General features: G+C 38.5%; 1 protein-coding gene across 4 annotated transcripts in view; it reads right to left on the reverse strand.

Moving 5' to 3' along the window:
- PLA2G4A (phospholipase A2 group IVA) overlaps positions 1–23255 on the reverse strand; it is a 174063-nt gene that overhangs the window by 120134 nt on the left and 30674 nt on the right. For all 4 annotated transcript variants that reach the window (XM_037825146.1, XM_037825144.1, XM_037825147.1 and 1 more), the window contains one exon: positions 14234–14336. In XM_037825146.1, the coding sequence (XP_037681074.1) occupies positions 14234–14266 (33 nt within the window). In that variant the 5' untranslated portion in view covers positions 14267–14336. The remainder of the gene's footprint in view (positions 1–14233; positions 14337–23255) is intronic.

Raw genomic sequence — 23255 nt, forward strand, 5'->3', positions numbered from 1 at the left:
CTTAAGTCCCTCAGAAATACCTTGCATTTATTAAGTTTCCAAAGAATAACTACATGTATGTAACTTAATTTACTATTTATAAAAACCCTGTGAAGTAGACACAGCAGATAGTATTCATATCCTGTTTTCCAGATTAAGCAGCTAAATCTCAGAGTCCAAGTGCTCAGGGGTATGCAACTGCTAAGACTGGAATTACCACTAGAACACTAGTTCATTGATCACTTATCCAGTGTTCTTTTTTTCCTATGTTTCCATAATAATATAGAATAATATTTCTCTACATTTTTGGTAAAATTTCCAGTCACCCTGTAATGGTATTTTGTAAAGGCCCTTGCATTTCAGCAGGCAGTTATCCTAGCATACCCACATGGCTGACAATTTCTCTAAAGTGAATACAACCTTAGTTTCTATGGATGTGGGGCAGTGGCTCCCCTCCATTGCTAATAGATGGTGGGAAGAGGTGGGGCTTTCCTCACTCCAAGGAAGTGACTCATATTTTCAGAGTAAAAAGTTGTGTTTCTATAATAAATATCTTATGCTGGACTTCTTGTAAAGTAGATGCCCCCTGCTCCAAAAGCAGTTCAATAAATTCTTAAGGCATAAATATCCTTCAGGTTGAAAGCACCTCATAACAACTCTAGACATATGGAAACTGAATTCTGTCTTGTATTTATTACTTTGTTTTCTATAACCTTAGAAGCCAGCACCATTGGAAGCAAGAGAGCTTCCTGGCTGCAAATTGCTGCATCAGCCCACTGGAGCCTCCAACATGTCACTGCATCACAAATGTTGTGAAAATCAGTCCAATCTTCCATGCCTCGAGGCAGACAAAACTGTGTTGGCCTGTCTGGCACCAAGCATGCATTACTAGTTAGCTGGTTCATTTTCCCCACCTTTTCTACATACTAATAATGTTCTACGTTGAGTGTGATCACTAATTTTTATCATATTTTTTATTGTAGAATATAACATATACATAGAAGTGACAACTTTCCAAGTGAAATTTAACAAATAGAGAAAAAAATTTGGAAGAATATTATAGGTTACAGTTCCACAGTTTCAGTTATTTCCTTATTGTGAAATATAACATATATACAAAAAAGGTAATATCTTTCATGGTATGCCTTAACAAGTAGTTATATAAGAATTTTCCAAAGTTGTTATGAGTTATAGTGCCATAGTTTCAGTTATTTCCTTATTGCGAAATATAACATACATACAAAAAGCTATAGCTTTCAAATTACAATTTAACAAGTAGCTATAGAACAAACTTCAAAGGATGCTGTGTGTTACAGTTCCATCGTTTCAATTCTTTCCTTCTAGCTAGTCTAATACCCCAGCAACAAAGAAAAAGAAAATTATATAAAGATTCAGTATTCATAATCCTTTGTAAAATTCCATCTTGTCTGTTGCTACCCCTTTCTCTAGTTTATACACTTTCCTGATCTTCAGGGATGTCTAGGCAGTGACCACCCTAACCTGTTCATGTTGAAAAGGGGTGTCAACTTTATAAGCAAAGGGGACACATCTAGTTGATGTTCTTGAAGAGGCTATATGCAAAAAGGTAATACTCTGCCATGTTAGAGGAAGAAATTGAATAGCCAGTTCATAATTTCACCTGGCAAGAGACATATGGGGACTTCAGGGTATTCAGTAATAAGACATGGCCAGATTAGGTAGAAGAATGAAGGTCATTTGGAATAATAATGCTCTTTAAATGTATTATGCTCCAGTGACATTTAACTTATTTCATTACCTTAAGCTGTGAACTTTCTCACCTCCTGACTGCTTCACAAGGCTGTTTTACACAATCCAGAAAAGCTGTTTCTTCCTCTTCTCCTAATGCCTACTAAATCTTCAGGTTTATGTTTGCATGTCATTCTTCTAGGAAGCCTTCCCAGATTATCCCTAGACTGAATTAGTTACTCCTGTTATATTCTCACAGTTACTCCAATTTCTTCTCATTTGGAATCCTTACTAATTATTTTCATTTCTTGGCTGCTAAAACAAATATCATACAACAGATACAATGGATTGGTCTAAACAACAGGAATTTATTGGCTGCAGTTTCAGAGGCTAGAAGGCTTGCTTCCCCCCAGAGTCAGTATCTTCTGATTGGCCGGCAATCTTTGGGGCTCCTTAGCTTTTCCATCAAATGGCATTGCACTTGAAGGGGACTGTTCTTTTCTCTTCTGGGTTCTGTTGACTTCTGGCTTCTTCCTTCCCCTGTGGCTCCTCTCTGTGATCCAATTTCTTTTGCTTACAAGGACTTCAGCCATACCTTAAGGCTCACCCTCATTCAGTTTGGGCACACCTTAACTATAACATCTTCAAAAGCCCTGTTTACAAATGGATTCACACTCTCAAGACCAGGGGTTGGGACCTGAACATACCTTTTGTGGGGGACATAAGTCATTCCCTGACAGTCTGCCCTCCAGATGCCAAAAATGTATTCTTCCCACGTGCAAAATACATTCCATCACACTTCCTAAAAGCCTTAAGCCATTTTAGAGCAATGCTAAATACAAAGTCTCATCAAAATCATTTATGGGCAGACCCAGCCCTTCCAAAAGCCTGGCCAGCAGCCATGCTCTCCCCAAACACCGGAGGAGACCCCATTGTCTTTGAATATCAGAATGGCAGCCAGGCTCTCTTCCAATACTGGGACACAAGCTCCACTCTCTCAGAGAAATGGGATGGAGGAACTCTCCTGTGGGGTGTTAGCACTCTCCCTGAATAATGGGGCTCAAGGTCCACCCCCTCCAAATGTTGCAGCAACTGGCCTGCCCCTTCCAAGCACAAAGAACAACCTGCCCTTTCTATATTTGTAGATGGGCCCACTTTTTTGACCCAAAAAAGTCTTTTTGTGCCCAACCTTTGCTTCCATGGTTCTGCCACGGAAGTCATTCTTCCCTCAATTAGTCCCTTCTCTGTCCCTTTCAGTCTAGGCTGGCAGTCGTTCTGCTCATATAAAACTTGCATAAATCTGGTCGGCTTTACATACAGTTCAAATGGGACCAAACTATCAGACAACAGAACTTTCCATAGATCCTTCTGGAGAATTGCATTTCCAATCCTGACATCCACTGAAATGGCTGACTGATCCACGCTTATCCACACCCTCTTTAACAAAGGGTTGTTCAGTTAAACCTTCATGTGGGACCCTGTCCTCTGGAGATTCACTTCTTAAAAGTTCAGGGAGGCCCCTGATAGAGCTGCTTCTAGTCATAGCCTCAGAGTATGCTACCCAAGACAACTTGATACCTAAGAATGTTCAAAATCATCAGTTTCTGGTTCCTTTGTGATTAAGACTTTTATTTTCAGCTTATCTCTTTCCTCACACATTTTACTAGAAGTCATAGCTTTCACATTTAGCTTGGAAATCTCCTCAGCTAAATATTCAAGTTCATCACTTTCAAGTTCTGCTTTCCATCAACATTAGAACACAAATTTGCCAAGTTCTCTGCTGATTTAAAACAAGGACTCCCTTTCCTCCAGTTTCTAATACACAACCATCATTTCCTTCTAAACCATCATCAGAAGTACCTTTAATGTCCATATTTCTACCAACAGTTTCTTCAAAGCAATCTGTGCCTTTTCTATGAAGCACCTCATGGTTCTTCTAGCCTCTACCCATTAAAGCAATTCCAAAACCATTTCCACATATTTAGGTACGTATTTGTTATAGCAGCACTGCACTTTCAGTGCCAAGGAAGGTTTTACTTTCCTGGCTGCTAAAACAAATACCATACAATGGGTTGGCCTAAACCATGGGAATTTACTGGCTTAGAGTTTCAAAGGCCAGAGGGCGTGCTTCCTCCCAGGTCTGTGTCTTTGGCTGGCTGGCAATCTTTGGAGTTCCTCTGCTTTTCATCACACGGCAATACACTTGGAGGGGTTTTCTCTTTTCTCTTCTGGGTTCCGTTGACTTCTGGCTTCTTCCTTCCCCTGTGGCTTCTCTCTTTGTGTCCAATTTCCTTTGCTTATAAGGACTTAAACCATATTGGATTAAGGCCCACACTCATTCAGTCTGGGCGCATCATAACTATAATGTCTTCAAAGGCCCTATTTAAAATTGGGTTCACACCCAGGGCCAGGGTTTGGGAACCAAACATACCTTTCATGTGGGACATGATTCAATCCCCAACACTAAACATCACAGTTATTGTAAATAAATTGTACATCTTCTCTGCTAGATATAAACTCAACCAAGGCAGAGACTCTGTTTGATTCACCTTCGTATCACCTACTGACAGGGAGTGTCATACAGTGGACATTCAATAAACGATAAGAATTACTCAGTTAAAAAACTGAATTTGAACTTGATTTAGAGGCAGAATGAATAACAGTCCAAATGTTAGGACTTATAATTACTGTTAGTGTTTGTCTCAGGCTTGGAGTTACAGACTTTCACTTTATCTTCCTTCTTCCTTCACAGTCCTAAATGCCAAATTCCATGTTAAAGTTGAAGAACACTTTGGTTAAACTCTCTGAGAATTACAGAAACCACCCAATCCCTTTTGAGGTGATAGGGTGAGAAATAAAAGATTAATCAGTACATAATACAAACAGCTCATTAATACAAAAAACAAATTTAAAAGAGCCTATCTTCATTTTCCTTAATCATCTACAGACATCCATAACTGTGAAAAGAAAGATATTGTTTCAGGAACAAAGAATATCTCACAGCATTAAAAAAAGTAAAAATCCAATTATACACTTTTTATAAGAGTCACACTTTAAATATAAAGACAAATACAGGTTGAAAGTAAGAGGAGTAGACACTAACCAAAGAAACCTGAAAGGGGTCATATTAACAAAAGACAAAGTAGAATTAAGACAAAAGTCATTATCAGCATTAAAAAAGGAACCTACCATAATGATAAAATTCAGCAATAACTATACATTCCTAAAGTTGTAGGCACCAGATAACATAATTTCAAAATTCAAAGAGCCAAAATTGATAGAATTAAAAGCATAAATAAATGAATCTATAATTATATTTGGAGATGTTAAACCATCTCTTTTAATAACTGATAGTATAAGGTGACAAAAAGATAAGTAAGAATATAGATGATCTGAAAAATATAATTAACCAAAGAGCCCTGAATGATATACAGCGAGCACTACACACAACTACCATAGATTGCACATTTTTTCCCAATGCATATGGAAATTTTACCAAGATAGACCATGTGGCAGACCACAAACTTAATTAACATAATGCCGACAACAGAAATTTGTAAATAATATGTTCTCTGCACACAGTGGAATTAAATTAGAAATCAATGACAAAGACAACTAGAAACTCACCAAATATTTGAAAATTAAACCGCAGATGTCTAAATAACCTAGTGTCCTGTCCAAGAAGTCACAATAAAAATTTTAAAATATTTTGAAATTAATAATTATGAAAATATGTCATTTTTAAATTAAAATTTAAACTAAAATAGTTTAAACTAAATTATTTACTATTGTTTAAACCAGAAAGATAAATAAAGGATTTAAAGATTACAAAGTTAGAAGTAATGCTGACATTATTCAGAGATAAAAGAAATCTGTATGTAGAAAAAAGAAAAGAATCTACAACCAGAATTAATAAAGGAATTGTGTACGTTTACTTCATACAAGATCAATATACAAAAATCAACTATATTTCCATATAAATGCAATAACGAATTGGAAATTGAAATTTACAAATACCTTTTATAATGACAGTAAGACATCAAATATCAAGAAACACACCTTAAAAAGGTTATACAGATTCCTCATTGAAAACCGCAATACATTCATGAGAGAAGAAGACCTAAATAACACTTAAATTTGGATTAGATTCACAGGCTGTTTATGAATTGGAAAATTCAATAGTGTTATCATGTCTTCTCTCTCCCAAATGATCTATAGCATCAATAAAGTCCCACTCAACATCCCAAGAGGTTTCCTTTTGTTTTGTGAAAATTGACAAATTGATTCTAAAATGTATATGAATGTGCAATGAACTAAGAATAGATAAGGAAATTGTGAAAATTTCTTGAAGAAAAACTTGGATAATTTACACTACCATATATAAAATCACATATTAAGACAGATTAAGACATTAAGACAGATGGGTATTGGGGCATGTGATGGTTAGGTTCATGTGTCAACTTGGCCAGGTGATGGTACCCAGCTGTCTGGTCAAGCAAGCACTGGCCTAACCATTTCTGCAAGGACGTTTGTGGCTGGTTAATAAACCAACAGGCTGGTTTATTAAATCATCAGTCAATTGGCTGCAGCTGTGGCTGATGACTCAACAAAGGGCATGTCTTCCACCATGAGAGAATGCAGTTGGCTGGATTTAATCCAATCAATCAGTTGAAGACTTTTAAGCAAAACAGATAGAGGACATTCACTTCTTCTCCAGCTGCCCAGCAAATCATTTCCTGAGGAGTTTGTAGAAGTTGCCAGTTCGTTTCCTGAGGAGTTCATCGAACATCTTCATTGGAGTTGCCAGTTTGCTGATTGCCCTACAGAATTTGGACTTGTGCATACCCACAGTTGTGTGAGACACTTCTAAAATCTTATATTCATAGATAACTCTCATTGATTCTGTTTCCCTAGAGAACCCTAACTAATACAGCTTGGTACCGGGAGTGGTTCTTGAGAAACAGAATCTTAAAATGGGCTTTTACAATTGGTTTTCTACTCTGATTAGATTCAAAAGCACTAATGACTCCATTTCCAATAATTAGGGGAGGCACTGTCAGTCCACGGCATGAGTTGGCAAAGGAGATACGCAAAATGGCACCGTTTGATTCTCCTAATCATACTCTTGTATGAAGCAAGGCTCTGGGTGACAGTGTTTTCGACACCTTCACAGAGTTTTGCAGAATTAAGAGGTATAGTGATGTTGGCTGGCTGCTCTTAGATACATTGTATCAAGTTGTAAGAAAAAGAGATGAGCCAAAGGCTTCAAATTTAAAACTTAAATGCCCTATGACAGATGTAAAGGTTTCTATGTGTGCCCTGAAAGAAAATCTTATTTCTTGTGTCCGAAGACTTGAGATTTCTGAAAACCAGACGCAGACTCTCATTGTGCGAGTAGCAGATTTACAGCGTAAACTAAAATCTCAACCTCTCAGGGTGTCTGCTGTTAAAATAAAGGCATTGATTGGAAAAGAATGGGATCCCAAAACTTGGGATGGGGACATATGGATTGATAATAATGGCAGTGAGGACACCGGAACCCTGGATTCTGCTGAGTCATTGTTAAAATTACCTGTAGAGGGCTGTACTGAGGAAACAGCTTCCCCACCTCTGGTCTGCCCTAAGGAGCCTGCCATCTAACCTCCACCTAAAGAGATTAACACTTCAGTACCTGCTAATCCTGTAATCACCTCCCCTGAGGAAGCAGCCCTCACCCCTCTGTCTGGAGAGATTAATCCTGTTTTAAGAGATGAAAATGAAACAGAATGTCCTGAGGTAAATGGCTTGAGGGATAATTCTAACTCTTTTCATGACCTACCCCCACCACCAGTCTTTGCTTCAAGACCTGTAACTAGACTAAAGTCCCAGCAGACCCTGAAGGGTGAGGTACAAAGTGTGACCCAAGAGGAAGTACGCTATACTCCAAAAGAACTGTATGAGTTTTCCAACTTATACAGACAGAAACCAGGGGAATATGTGTGGGAATGGATATTAAGGGTGTGGAATAATGGTGGAAGGACTATAATGTTGGATCAGGCTGAATTTACTGATATGGTCCCACTAAGCAGAGATTCTGCATTCAATGTTGCAGCTCGAGGGGTTACAAAGGGCGTTAACAGTTTGGGTGGTTGGCTGAAACATGGATCAAAAGGTGGCCGGCATTACCAGAGGCTGAAATGCCAGAACTGCCCTAGTATAATGTGGAGGAGGGGATTCAAAGGCTTAGAGAGCTTGGAATGTTAGAGTGGATTTATCATGGAAGACCTGTTCACACACCCCTGGAACGTCCAGAGGACACACTTTTTACCAGGACTGGGGGAATAAATTTGTGAGACTGGCTCCATCATCCCTGAAGAACTCTGTAGTCACCCTTCTCTGTAGGTCAGATATTACTGTAGGAACTGCTGTCACTGACCTGGAATCCTTAAACACAATGGGGATAATCAAGTCCTAAGTCGGCAGAAGCCAAGTGGCTGCAGTTAATCGCCACAGACAAGGTAGGCATGGCTACCATAACAGAAAACAGGCTCAAAGCAACAATCAAAATAATCTGACTCGCAGAGACTTATGGTATTGGCTAGTGGATCATGGAGTACCAAGTAGCAAAAGAGATGGGCAATCAACTAAATTCTTGTTTGAACCATATAGGCAGAAGAATTCTAGGTTCACGTGAACAAAAGTCTCCCTTGAATTACAAAAACAGAGAGTCACAGCCCCTTAATCAATTCCCAGACTTGAGACAGTTTACAGACCCAGAGCCCTTTGAATGAAGGGAAGGCTGGGTACCCTTGGGGAAGGACCCTGTTACACTGCCAAAAATTTATACTGTTAATCTTCCTCCCAGCCTTCCCCAGGGGGACCTATGGCCTTTTACCAGGGTAACTGTGCATTGGGGAAAAGGAGATGATCAGATATTTCATAGATTATTAGACACTGGTTCAGAAGTGACATTAATTCCAGGAGACCCAAAATGTCACTCTGGTCCACCAGTCAGAGCTGGGGCTTATGGAGGTCAGGTAATCGATGGAGTTTTAGCTCAAGTCTGTCTCATAATGGGTCCAGGGTGTCCCCAGACCCATTCTGTGGTTATTTCCCCAGTGCTGGAATGCATAATTGGAATAGACATACTCAGCAACTGGCAGAATCCTCACATTGGTTCCCTGACTCATGGAGTGAGGGCTATTATGGTGAGAAAGGCCAAGTGGAAGCCATTAGAACTGCCCCTGCCTAGCAAAATAGTAAACCAGAAACAATACCAGATTCCTGGAGGGATCGCAGAGATTAATGCCACTCTTAAGGATGTGAAGGATGCAGGGGTGGTGATTCCCACCATATCCCCATTCAACTCTCCTATTTGGCCTGTGCAGAAACGAGATGGGTCTTGAGGATGAAAGTGGATTATCGTAAGCTTAACCAGGTGGTGACTCCAATTGCAGCTGCTGTCCAGATGTGGTATCATTGCTTGAGCAAATCAACACATCCCCTGATACCTGGTATGCAGCTATTGACCTGACAAATGCTTTTTTCTCAATTGCTATTAGTAAGGACCACCAGAAACAGTTTGCATTCAGCTGGCAAGGCCAGCAGTTTACATTCACTGTGCTACCTCAGGGTTATATCAACACTCCAGCCCTATGTCATAATATTGTCTGCAGGGATCTTGATTGTTTCTTCCTCCCACAAGACATCACACTGGTCCATTATATTGATGATATCATGTTGATTGGACCTAGTGAGCAAGAAGTAGCAACTATTCTAGATTTGTTGGTGAGGTATTTGCGTGGCAGAGGGTGGGAGATAAATTCAACAAAAATACAGGGGCCTTCCACTTCAGTAAAATTTCTAGGTGTCCAGTGGTGTGGGGCCTGTCGAGATATTCCTTCTAAGGTGAAGGATAAGCTGTTGCATCTGGCTCCTCCTATGACCAAAAAAGAGGCACAACGCTTAGTTGGTCTCTTTAGATTTTGGAGACAACATATTCCTCATTTGGGTGTGCTACTCCGGCCCATTTACCGAGTGACCAGAAAAGCTTCTAGTTTTGAGTAGGGACCAGAACAAGATGAGGCTCTGCAACGGGTCCAGGCTGCTATGGACCCAATGGTACTGGAAGTGTCAGTGGCAAATAGAGATGCTGCCTTTGGCAGGCTCCTATAGGAGAATCACAATGCAGGCCCTTAGGATTTTGGAGTAAAGCTTTACCATCCTCTGCACATAACTATTCTCCATTTGAGAAACAGCTGTTGGCCTGCTACTGGGCCTTAGTAGAGACAGGATGCTTAAGCATGGGCCACCAACTTACCATGAGATCTGAGTTACCTATCATGAGCTGGGTGTTGTCTGACCCACCAAGCCATAAAGTTGGGCGTGCACAGCAGCACTCCATCATAAAATGGAAATGGTATGTATGAGATAGAGCACGAGCAGGTCCTGAAGGTACAAGTAAGTTACAAGAGGACATGGCCCAAATGCCCCAGGCCCCCACTCCTTCCACCTTACCTTCTCTTTCCCAGCCCATAGCTATGGCATCTTGGAGAGTTCCTTACAATCAGTTGAATGAGGAAGAGAAAATTCGGGCCTGGTTTACAGATGGTTCTGCACGATATGCAGGCACCACCCAAAAGTGGACAGCTGCAGCACTGCAGCCCCTTTCTGGGATGTTCCTGAAAGACAGCGGTGAGGAGAAATCCTCCCAGTGGGCAGAACTTTGAGCAGTGCACCTGGTTGTTCACTTTGCTTGGAAGGAGAACTGGCCAGAGGTGCATCGGTATACTGATTCATGGGCTATTGCTAATGGTTTGGCTGGATGGTCAGGGACTTGGAAGGAACATGATTGGAAGATCGATGACAAAGAAGTCTGGGAAGGGATATGTGGATAGACCTTTCTGAGTGGGCAGAAAATGAAAATATTTGTGTCCTATGTGAATGCTCACCAGAGGGTGACTTCAGCAGAAGAAGATTTTAATAACCAAGTGGATAAAGTGACCCATTTGGTGGATACCAATCAGGCTCTTTCCCCAGCCACTCCTGTCATTGTCCAATGGGATTATGAACAAAGTGGTCATGGTGGTACGGATGGAGGTTATGCATGGGCTCAGCAACATGGACTTCCACTCACCAAGGCTGACCTGGCCACAGCCACTGCTGAGTTCCCAGTCTGCCAGCAGCAGAGACCCACACTCAGTCCCCGATATGGCACCATTCCCCAAGGTGATCAGCCTGCTACCTGGTGGTAGGCTGATTACACTGGACCACTTCCATCATGGAAGGGGCAGTGATTTGTTATCACTGGAATAGACACATACTCCGGATATGGGTTTGCCTTCCCTGCATGACATGTTTCTGCCAAAGCTACCATTCGTGGACTTACAGAATGCCTTATCCACCGCCATGGCATTCCACACAGCATTGCTTCTGACCAAGGAACCCATTTCACAGCAAATGAAGAGAGAGAATGGGCACATGCTCACAGAATTCTCTGGTCCTACCATGTTCCCCATCATCCAGAGGCAGCTAGGTTGATAGAACGGTGGAAAGGCCTGTTGAAGACTCAATTATGGCGCCAACTAGGTGGCAATACCTTGCTGGGTTCTCCAGGAGCCTGTGTATGCTCTGAAGCAGCATCCACTCTATGGTGCTGTTTCTCCCATAGCCAGGATTCATGGGTCCAGGAATCAAGGGGTGGAATCAGGAGTGGCACCACTCACTATCACTCCTAGTGATCCACTAGGGAAATTTTTGCTTCCTGTCCCTGCGAGCTTAAGCTCTGCTGGTCTACAAGTCTTTATTCCAAAAGGAGGAGTGCTTCCACCAGGAAACACAACAATAATCCCATTGAACTGGAAGTTAAGACTGCCATCTGGCCACTTTGGTCTTCTTATGCCTCTGAATCAACAAACAAGGAAGGGGATTACTGTACTGGCTGGGGTGATTGATCCTGACTATCAAGGGGAAATAGCACTGCAACTACACAATGGAAGTAAAGAAGAGTTTTCCTGGAATACAGGAGATCCCCTGGGGCGTCTCTTAGTACTACCATGCCCTGTGATTAAAGTCAATGGAAAACTGTGACAACCCAATCCAGGCAGGACTACCAATGGCCAAGAAACTTCAGGAATGAAGGTTTGGATCACCTCACCAGGGAAAGAACCACGGCCAGCTAAAGTGCTTGCTGAGGGTAAAGGGAACATAGAACAGGTAGTGGAAGAAGGTAGTGATAAATATGAACTACGGCCACGTGACCAGTTACAGAAGTGAGGTCTATGATGGCATGAATATTTCCTCGTTTTGTTATGAGTATGTTTGTATTTGTCTGTAAAGCAAATATCTTTGATTTCTTCTCTGTCTTATCCCCTTTTCATATGGCATAAGCTGTATTTAAGCTAAAGAAAATCAATTTTACGAGTTAATGTCACCCAAGGACTTGCACCTTATTCTGGAGAGATTTAGTGCATTTCCAGTTGTATGTTGCACAGCGGACTATTGTTAGGTGAAATATATGTCTGTTATTGTTCTCTACTTAGAGATAAAGTATGGTTTTAAGTGATGTGTATAACTGCCAAGTTGACAAGGGGTGGACTGTGATGGTTAGGTTCATGCGTCAACTTGGCCAGATGATGGTACCCAGCTGTGTCTGGTCAAGCAAGCACTGGCCTAACCATTTCTGCAAGGATGTTTGTAAACAGGCTGGTTTATTAAATCATCACTCAGTTGGCTGCAGCTGTGGCTGATGACTCAATGAAGGGCGTGTCTTCCACCATGAGAGAATGCAGTTGGCTAGATTTAATTCAATCAATCAGTTGAAGACTTTTAAGTGAGACAGATAGAGGACCTTTACTTCTTCTTCGGCTGCCCGGCAAAGCATTTCCTGAGGAGTTCGTCAAAGTTGCCAGTTCGTTTCCTGAGGAGTTCATCGAACATCTTCATTGGAGTCGCCAGTTGGCTGATTGCCCTATGGAATTTGGACTCGTGCATACCCACAGTTGCGTGAGTCACTTTTATAAATCTTATATTCATAGATATCTCTCATTGATTCTGCTTCCCTAGAGAACCATAACTAATACAGGGCAAATATAGACTAATAAACCAATAGTACAGAAAAGAAAACGAGCCACACATATATGGTTGCCCAGTTTACAATAATGGCACTGTTATTCAGTGAAGTTATGATTTTCATTGGTAGACTAGATAAAAAATTTATGGTATACTCATGTAATGAAATACTACATGGCAATAGAAAAATAGATTTCTGTTACAACAGGATAAATGAACCTCACAGACATACTGTTGACTACAGAGATATATGAAGGTCAAGAACAGGCAAAACTTACCTATGGTGATAGAAGTCAAATATTGGTTACCTTTGGGGTTTTTGTTGACTATAACAGAAATGAACAAGACTTCTAGGGTCCTTATAACGTTCTGTATTACATCTGGGCGATTGTTTCATGGTTGGAGTACAGTACGGAATACATATGTAAAAATCCATCAAACTGTATAATTAAGATTCATGTACTTTATGTATGTTATATCTCAATTTTTTAAAAAATGAATCAAATGGAAAGAAAAAACTTGCAAACAAAACTGAGAAGGAACCAACAACAATAAAACAGAACATGGCACCAGAGCAATCTGACAAGAGTTTTAAGAGGGGAATGGCTAGTGGGGGCAGGGAAAAAAACAAACAAATCTGAAGAGTCCATTGGATTTATGGATTTAATACCAAAGAGGACTGTGATGAGACTTTTTCAAGAAGTGGAAAGTTTGAGTCCAGTTTTCAGTGACTCAAGTCATGAATGGAGGGAAAGAAGGAGTTACAAAGAATTATAAGAAATCTTGCATGGCAAGAAAGAAGTTGGTAGCTAGAGAGGGAAGTAGGATCAGAAAACAGAGTTTCATTTTTAGAAAAAAATATGGCTACAGATTCTTCCTTAATAATTATAAAGTCTATTTTTAGTCCATATATACCATAATCGAATCTCAAGTGTTGAATGTAGCAAAGAAATCTCTAGTTGTTTTGTTTTTGTTTTTGTTTTCATCAGAAGAGGGGATGTATACCTCCAACGCAGTCTGGAAAATTACATATTAAGTTCAACTCCCTACTAAAAACTAACCACCCATAAAAGAAATTTCTGAAATATATCTAAGGAAAACTTTAGAGAATGAATTGCCCTGCAAATGTCTACCAAAACATAGCCCTCAATTCAGCAATTATTTTACCCTCTCTCCACCAGTCCATGTGACATTTTTAACTATGGAGGCTCTAATAGCTAAGTGACAACTACGCATTTTTATTGTTCCATGAAAGTTCGGTTTTGCTACAGAAATATTATTTGTTTTCTCCAAGTCCCACTGTTCTAGAAACTTAGAGTGATAAAAAGAAGGAATGGGTTAGTTTTATTATAGCTTATTTGTCCCACATTAAATTCATATGAGGTTAGCAAAAATCCAGAGTTTATCATTGAATTTTACTATACCAACAGCATTACTATTCATATACAGAAATATATCTGCCATCCCCTGAAAAAAAAAAAAACAATAAATGACTTACTATAATGTGCTGATAAGGATCTATAAATGACATTTTGGTTTCAATTACAGGAAATCTTTTCACACTTCAAAGGTCTTCTCTGGCACTCTAGCTTCTTTAAAACCTACAAAATAAAAAATTGCCATTGTTAAGCTTCCTCTTGGATGTAATTCCAAGATTTAAATAATGATGAGCATACACCTTAGGAAGTGAAAGTCTACCTTCCTTGAAACCAGATGGATTGAGTCCTCTGGTTGTACGTATGAGGGAGTATACACACATAAATTAAGAGAAAGGAAAGTCTATTTTGATAGTATTGTTTAATTTCCTTCTTTATTTGTTCAAATTTATTCTGTGAGTAATTATTAGGAAAGTCCAGGATTTTTTTGGTTTGCACTTGCCAAGTATTTTATGAGAAATACACCGAAATTACGGAAAATTAAAATTATTTTTGCACTGTTTATTAAAAAGAACACACGCCATTGTATCTTTTCCCAGTTTGTCAGCTTTACACAAATTAACAATAAAAAGAAGCAATTTCACCTCTGCAAATATTAGGAACTTTTAAAGTACATTCATGATGAATTTGAACTTTAGTAAGCTCAAAGACATATTTGCTCATTCTAAGGTAACAGTTTACTCTAGAAGGAATTAAATGAAAATATTTTAATCAGAAAAAAAACTTATACTTTCTTTTTGCTTTATGATTATTCCACAGATTTAAACTCAAATTTAAAAACTACTCAATGAATATCTTTGCTTTTCATCATAGATTTTTTGCATGGGACTTTACAATAGAACACACACCCATATTTCATCATTCTATAAATCACACTATAAACTGGAATATCTTGCGATGTCTTTATTATTTATGCTTACAATTTAAATTCTAGAATATGAGTTTTTGTTCCAGAATAAAACAATTAAAATATTTTAAACTATTTTACTATTGTTTTTTTTTAAATTATAAAAAATAATCCGTGCTCCTTGTAACAAAAGCAAACTACCGAAGTGAAAAAAGTTGAAAGTGTAATCACTTTTTATTTTAGTCTATAGTATTCCAGTCTATTTCAATACATATGTGTATATTTACAGTACAAGGAAAAAAAATTTTGAGATTTTTTTCTTTACAAATACTGGATCTCATCATATTATCTTAATTTTCAAAGTTATTTTACTTCATTTTTTAATTTGAAAAATATCAAGAACTATTATGAAAACAGTAAAAATCACCTAGAATCCCATATTTAAAAGTTATAAAATGAGAAATACCCCCTCCCTCTTCTTCATTCTGGTCTATCAAGAGTCATCATCTTTAATCAGGAAAAGAACTTTTTAAAGTAAAACATTTCTTTACTTTAATAACTTAAGTCTCACACTCCTCAAGTATGATTATTATTATCTTCCCATCAAGCATTTCCATCAGACTAAAAACATCAGGGTTTTTCTGGAATATCATCTTTTCAGTAAAGCTTTCCCTGACCATATTATTTTAAATGGCAGAAACGCCAGATTCTTGCTTTATTGCCGTCTAACATCTACTATGTCGTTTTCTTTTTTCTCTATTGCCCCTCCGCCTTCATAAGAATAGAAGCTCCAACAGTGCAGATATTTTTGTGTATTTTGTTCTTTGTGATATTCCCAGCCCCAATACAGTCTCTTATGGGCACCTGATATACATTTGTTGAATAAATAAGTGGTGAATGAATTAATAAATGAACACATATAGACAAGTAATGAGGAACAATTTTCAAGCCCAGTTATACTAAAGCATTTTTATCAAGTAAAGGAAAGTTCATTTTCTGTTCATCCATAAATTGTATTATCCTCACCTCTTTTTATCTCTTTTACATCCTCTTACTCCATTAAGCAATATTGGTATGGGTTTCTCTTTTCCCTCTTATTCTCTGTCCCTCATTATCCACATAATACAAACATTACACAAACATAATGCAAACATGATTATTCACTGACTGCTGTACTATATTATGCCTTTGATTAGGTGCTAAGCATTCTTGAAAATACAGTTAGTATTTATAGGGGCAAAAGTACAAAATGCAGACAAAACTACAATAGGGTAATTTGTGACTCTGGTATTATTTAATTTCATAATACAATAAATATATATCTATATCAAGAAATGTAATCTATTTAGGATGTTCCATTACCAAGATTTGCTGAGATATTTCTATCGCATCTTGCTTAAAATATCAACAATGACATTATACCTATTAGTATGACTGAAGCTTTTACGCTTGCGAAATCCAGGATATGCCTACAGCAGTTGCCACGTCAGAATACAGCTAACACCACAGAGCTACTGTGGAATATATTCTTATGGATGATACACATGCCTCATTCCCACCCTATCCTTCCATATTTCTCTGTTATCACTACTCCTCAGAAGTGAAATAATTTCTTAATATGAGTTCTTCTTCCAAGCACATTACAGGCCTCACATAGCTCCTGGGCCCAAGAGCATGAGACCTTTAGGTTCCTGAAGTAGTAGCAATCCCTGAGAGGTACATCTTCCCTTTCCAGGAGCCAAAATGTCCATGCAGTTTATGGAAATGCCAGGGCACCAGTATCAGTACCTGAGGGAAAATCATATGGTTTTCCTCACTGAAGCAGCATAATTTGGTGAAAACACTGATCTTATCAGAAAGACCTAGATTCTAGCTTCCGTTTCACTAAGACCCAGTTCACTCTCCTATAAATGTGAATAGCACTACTTTATATGTTGTATTAAGGATTAAATGAAATAATTACTGTGAGAAGTACCTGATCCTTTTCATTACATGAAGGTTTCCCTTTTAAGACCAAAATTACTGGGATTGGTGCACTGTCTGTTTTTATGTTGTTGGGAATGAAAAATTGGGAAAAGACACTTCTTTGATGGGCTCACCATCCAACAAAAAATGCCTACCATATACCTTCCACTGCATAAGATGCTAGGGAGCAAATGATGAACCGGACAGGTGTGTATTATGAAAATTGTTGTGGCCCTACAGACATAAAGGTTTATATCCATTGTGGAACCTTGAAATGTTAACAGGACTATGGTAGTTATTCTCACCAAAGTTTTCAAGTTAAAACAATATTATTGACAGTGATACAGCAGAAAAGCATCTGCTTGGATCTAAACCCATTCAATTCTTAAATGGTAGCTTTAAACAAGTGGTCTTTCATTCATTTAACAATTAAATCTTTGCTATCTACCTAGTCTATGCTAAACATTTGGAATTCAGTTATGAATACGCCATAGTCTGCCTTCAAAAAGCATAATCTTGGGGTGGCAATAAATGCAGCCTAGCCTGATACTTCAAGCTTACATGTTTCTAAAAGCAGTAACATTTTCTATGGTTAATATCTAGATTTGGAAGGGACTCTTAAAACCTACTTCTCTGTGAAAATACTTTCAGTGACTTCTTATTCCATTAGTATAAAATCAGAAACTCTTAACATGTTCTACAACTGTGGCTTTCATACATATTACTGCAAACCAGAGCAGGAAATCTAATTTTTACATCACAATGCAGTATACAATATATACACACATACATATACATAAAAAATGGAATTAAAAATGTGATATTTTTACTGTGAACAATGTGCCCTGATTTTCATTCTATTACATTTGCTTAAATGCTTGTCACAACCCACTAAATTGATTTCATTAACTAACAGTTTGAAAACACTAACTAGCAGTTTGAAAATACTGTTCTAAAAGTCTTCAAGTTTGGGTTTCTATCTACTCTTCAGCCTCATCCCCCCACTCTTCCCTTTGTTTTCTACACTATTTTTCTTTCTTTTCTTCAATTGCATCAAGCGCTCTCCTATAGGGCTCAAATCTACAACTTCTATCCACTGATCCATTCACAAACATTTAAAACATGCCTACTCAGGGTCAAGCATTGTTTGTACTACTAGAGAATCAAAAGTGAATCAGTTACCAGAAACAAAAAGACAAACATTATAATGCCTCACTAACATGGACTAACTATAATGTGCAAACTCTGAGAATTGAATCTGAGAGCATAGGCTATCAGGGGAAGGCTTATGGTAAAGGTTCCTAGATTGTAAGCTCTTACAGCAGTCACATCTATTCATGAGTTGTAACAGTTATTTCTAAATTCTAAATTGATGAGCTGTTTGCATATAACCAGGTTGGATCCTGGAACTTCGGGTATCTGTGTGACACCTAAATTTCAGAGCCAGAATTCGGCAGCTATGAATATCTGCATTACCCCAAACAGCAAATGTTAAAGAAGTTGAAAAAGAAATCAGACTTTAATTAGAGATATGAACAAAATGGACTTGGTTAGGACTAAGGTAAACCAGACTAAAGGGAAAAGGTTCATACTGACTGTGTTTTAAAACTTCGACTTCTGTGTGGGACTAAAGGAAGAGATGTTTATTTGGTGCAAAATCTATATTTTCTGTAGCACTCTAAATAATTTAATTTGTATGGTTAGTTTCTTCAAACACCATAATTACATGGAATTTTGAATAGGGAGTGAGATCCAGTTTATACAGGTTAGTGTGAAACCCTGATACATCCCATAGTAATTTGGGCAGAAAATAAAAATGTATTTGCAAAGCCCGCTTGAGGGACTGGGGAAAAACATGGGAGTGTTAAACTTCCTCACCTGGGGAATTATTGATATTCTCACAAGTATTGGGGACTACCAATTTAGAAGGCCAAGCTCTCGATCTTGGGGCATGCCCTTATGAAGCTTGTTACTGCAAAGGAGAGGCTAAGCCAACTTATAATTGTGCCTACAAGTCAGCCCCAGAGAACCTCTTTTGGTGCTCAGATGTGGCCTCTGTCTCTAAGCCCACTCTGCAGGTAACTCGCTGCCCTCCCCACTATATGGGACATGACTCTCAGGAATATAAGTCTCCCAGGCAACATGGATCATCACTCCCAGGAATGTACCTGGACCTGGCATCATACTACTGAGAAATCTTCTTGACCAAAAGGTGGACAAGAAATGAAACAAAATAAAGTTTCAGCAGCTGAGATTTCAAATGGAGTTGAGAGGTCACTCTGAAAGGCATTCTTATGTGCTGTATAAATACCCCTTTGCTGTATAAATACCCCTTTGTAGTTTTTAGTGTATTGGAATAGCTAGAAGGAAATACCTGAAACTGTTGAACTGCAAACCAGTAGCCTTGACTCTTGAAGATGATTGTATAACTATGTAGCTTACATGGTGTGACTGTGTGATTGTGAAAACCTTGTGGCTCACATTCCCTCTATCCAGTGTATGGACAGATGAGAAGAAAAATAAGAACAAAAATTAAATGAATAATAGGGGGCTGGAGGATGGGATGTTTGGGTATTGTTTTTTACTTGTATTTTTATTCTTATTTTTATGTTTGGGGGACTAATGAAAATGTTCAAAAATGGATTTTGGTGATGAATGCACAGCTATATGATGGTACTGTGAACAACTGATTGCACACTGTGGATGATTGTAGGGCATGTGAATATAATATCTAAATAAAACTGAATTGGGAAAAAAAAGTGTGAGAGTTAGATAATTCCCTATACTCTTCAAGCTTGCATTCTAGAGGGCACACAAGTAATCCAAGAACTAAATGAAATAATTAGAAAGGGAGATATATGAAATGATGGAAACAAGCAAAGGATTAATTAAGGAATAACAAAGAAATGATATTTAGACTGAGATCTGGGGTCTGTAAAGAAGCAAGACAGAGGGTGAGGTGGGAGTGGGTTTAGAATAGTGTTCATGCAGGCAGTTTGAGGAACTGATAAGAAGATGAGTGGCTGGCAAATGTTGAGCAAAAGCAAAAGTGGCTTATGTTGAGGCTGGAAAAATAAGTGAGGACAGATGACATAGGGTCTTTTTTGGCAACTACTGTTCACCTAGCTAAATTTGACCCATTGTTCAGGATTCAGCTTCCACAAAAAAGCCTTCCCTAACCTTCGGAGTATGTTTGATCTCCCTATTACTATTGTCATATGTACTCTGTACTTCTCCTTTCATTCCACTTGTACAATGTCTCCCTTTCCTGAGAGAGCTAAAGATGCAAGATGTATAAAGCCAGAGAACATATTTATCTTGTTCATAGAGTTATTCCTAGTGACTAGCACAGTGCCTAAAATATACTAGGTAGAGGATATTTGCTGGCTGGCTGGCTGGCTAAACAGGTGAATATTACTCAAATTAATGCCAGGTGTATGCCTGATGGAAATTCACAGAACAGTGCTGGCATTGATGTTTCTCTTTTTCAATCTCTACTTTAAAAAAAAAGGGTGGTAACAAGTGAAATTCCAGGATGGGTTACACTAATACCCAAAATGTTTAAAGGAAATCTGTCACTTGGACCCAAAGTTTGGTGTCAGCAACTTTATTTCCTCTTCTCATTTCCAGTAATTCTATTCATAACCACTCTTTTCACCACCTATTAGCCATGAATGCATCCTGCAGCAGCCAAAAACTCTGTATTGAGACTCCTCTCTTATCAAAGTAAAAAGCAAGAAATGTGCTTATGATTGCTGACTATCCAGGTCCATCTACTATCCGGTTCTCTCTCTCTCACACTCCCTCATTCTGTGTGCATGTGTGTGTGTTTGTGTGTCTGTATGTGTGTGTGTAAAACTACTAGGTTAAGAATTACAATGTAATTAAATACTGAACAAACATGACTCATGACATTCAATCCTAGAGCAACTTTCTTTTGTTCTTTAAAAACATTCAGTGCTAGCTCTTCTGCCTTGATGAAATCTCAATCAGCCTCAGAACTTTTCTGTTAACTCTCGGATAAAAAATAATCATCATTTGGAATTTAAAATTCCAGCCCCGTGAATCCATCCAAAATTAAACCTGAAATCTTTCTCCTCCCCAAGCTAGAACCCATTGGAGGCAGAGAAGGGTGAGGTCATTGACTGCTTCTTTCTTTCCCTGACTAGTGTTTAACCATCCCCAAGTATAATAACTCTGGTTTTTAACCCCTTATTGTTGGAGAAGGATGAAGGAAGAGAGATATTGGGGGCAAAACAAAGTTATTACTTCACTGATATTGCTGTAAACTGGCTTTTGTACTCTCTGGACCTGGTACATGTTAAAGTTGCTTCTTTCCCTCATGGATGCTTTATGGCTTCTTCTGAGATACTCTATTTTTTAAATCCTTTGTTGGGCTCCCTGGCATGGCAAATGCATCTCTACTTTAACTGACGTCTTCAATTTCTTCTACAGCCACAATGCATTCTATGGTCCACTTGAAGTCTTCTTCTTCTAAGGTTCTATTACCCCACCAGGTCACCTTACTATACTGGATTTGAGATCTCTTCTCATAGTTCCCTTTAATCCATGGACAACATACATAAGTGTTTCCTTTCTTCCAATAGACTCTGAGAATGTGATTACTTCCCAAATGAAAATTCTCTGTTCTGCTACTTGTAGCCCTTTGTATTTGTCAAGCATGGCTAGACAAAAACCTACTGCAGGGGGCACAATTAAACCTTCTTACAAGCTTTCTTAAAGGCCCTGCTCTTGATTGAGGGTTAGAAGATATACATCTTCTCCCAGCTCTCCTCCACAAGGGCAAAAGGGTTCTACTCCCAGCACACCAACAGTGCTACAGAAATAAATAAATAAATAGATGCAAATCTATTTCAATTCTTCTCCACATCTCTACTATTCAGTGGTTTAATACCTGTGGAGTAGTTAACAGGTTTGAGAGTTATATAATATTCTTTTCCATCTACTTTTTTTCAAAACCTAAAGGGTAAGCTGTTTCACAACCCATTTTAGTATTTCAGATCTTAGGGGCTTGACTAAGTTTCCATTTTAAAATGGAATACATACATGGGTCAACTTCTGAAACGGTTGAGTAATTCAGGAAATTTTCTCTATTAAAAGCATTGACAAAACTGGACAAAGTTATCAAAAACAACCATTTAAAAACTCTGTAAATTAACCAAAAGGCATACAACAAGTGAGGAGCATTTATTTTTGAAACATCTACTGAATTTCAATACGAACCAGAGGAATTTGTGATATTTTAGCAAAAGGCTTCTTCTATCCTTCCCCAGTTCCAACTAGGACATTCTAACCAAGAAGGCAGGGAAGCCATGAGAATGTGCAGCTCTGCTGTCTCGCAGAGGGGATTAACTGTGTTTGCACCAAAGCTCCAAAAAATCCATGCCAGGTGATGTGAAAAACAGTAAAGATCACCGTAGCAAATCATCAGAGCAGTTTAAAATCAGCCTGGCTGGAGAAAGCAACAGCAGACCATTCAGAAATTTAATAAGGAGAGCCAGACAACAAGACAACCAAAAAGAGCTTTGATGAGAGACTACTTATTCCTAGTGTGGGTAGATTAGGCTGTGCCTACTAAAGAGAAAGCTTAGAGGACCCTAGCAAGCTACTCACTAACCATGAGGCCTCATGAATGCAGAAAGTAAAAACCAGGGAGAACTAGTAAACTCCCTGAACTTTGAAAGCATTCACCAAGTCACATGCAGATCAAATAGCAAAGGATGGAAGACTTATTGGTTCACAGTGTTTAAGTAAGTCTTTGATCAGTCACTAGATGATTCAAACTACACCATACTGACCCAGGGGCAACCCTTAGAAAATCAAGTCAAAGTATCAAGAATGATAAATATATATATATAATCCAAGATATCAGAGATTGAGCATTAAATGGGAGGATTCCATAAAATGAGCCCAGAAGAGTCACTAAAACAAAGAAACCAACAAACAAATAACAACAATAAGCTTATTGGATCAGAATCCAGAGTTGCTACAATATATAACCCAAAATTTCCAGTTTCAAAAACAACAACAGCAACAAAGACAGGAAAGCATGATCAACACACAAGATAAAAGCAGTCAATGGTAAGTACCTTTGAAGGGAGGGACCCCAGATCTGGACTCAGCAGACAAAGATTTCAAAACACCTATTATGCATATGTTCAAAGAACTAGAGGAAACCACTGAAAGTATGACAGCAATGATGTATTAAATAGAGTATATCAATAAAGTTATACAATATTAAAAAAAACAAA

Source organism: Choloepus didactylus, chromosome 2, assembly GCF_015220235.1.
Source record: "Choloepus didactylus isolate mChoDid1 chromosome 2, mChoDid1.pri, whole genome shotgun sequence".
Classification (NCBI taxonomy): domain Eukaryota; kingdom Metazoa; phylum Chordata; class Mammalia; order Pilosa; family Megalonychidae; genus Choloepus; species Choloepus didactylus.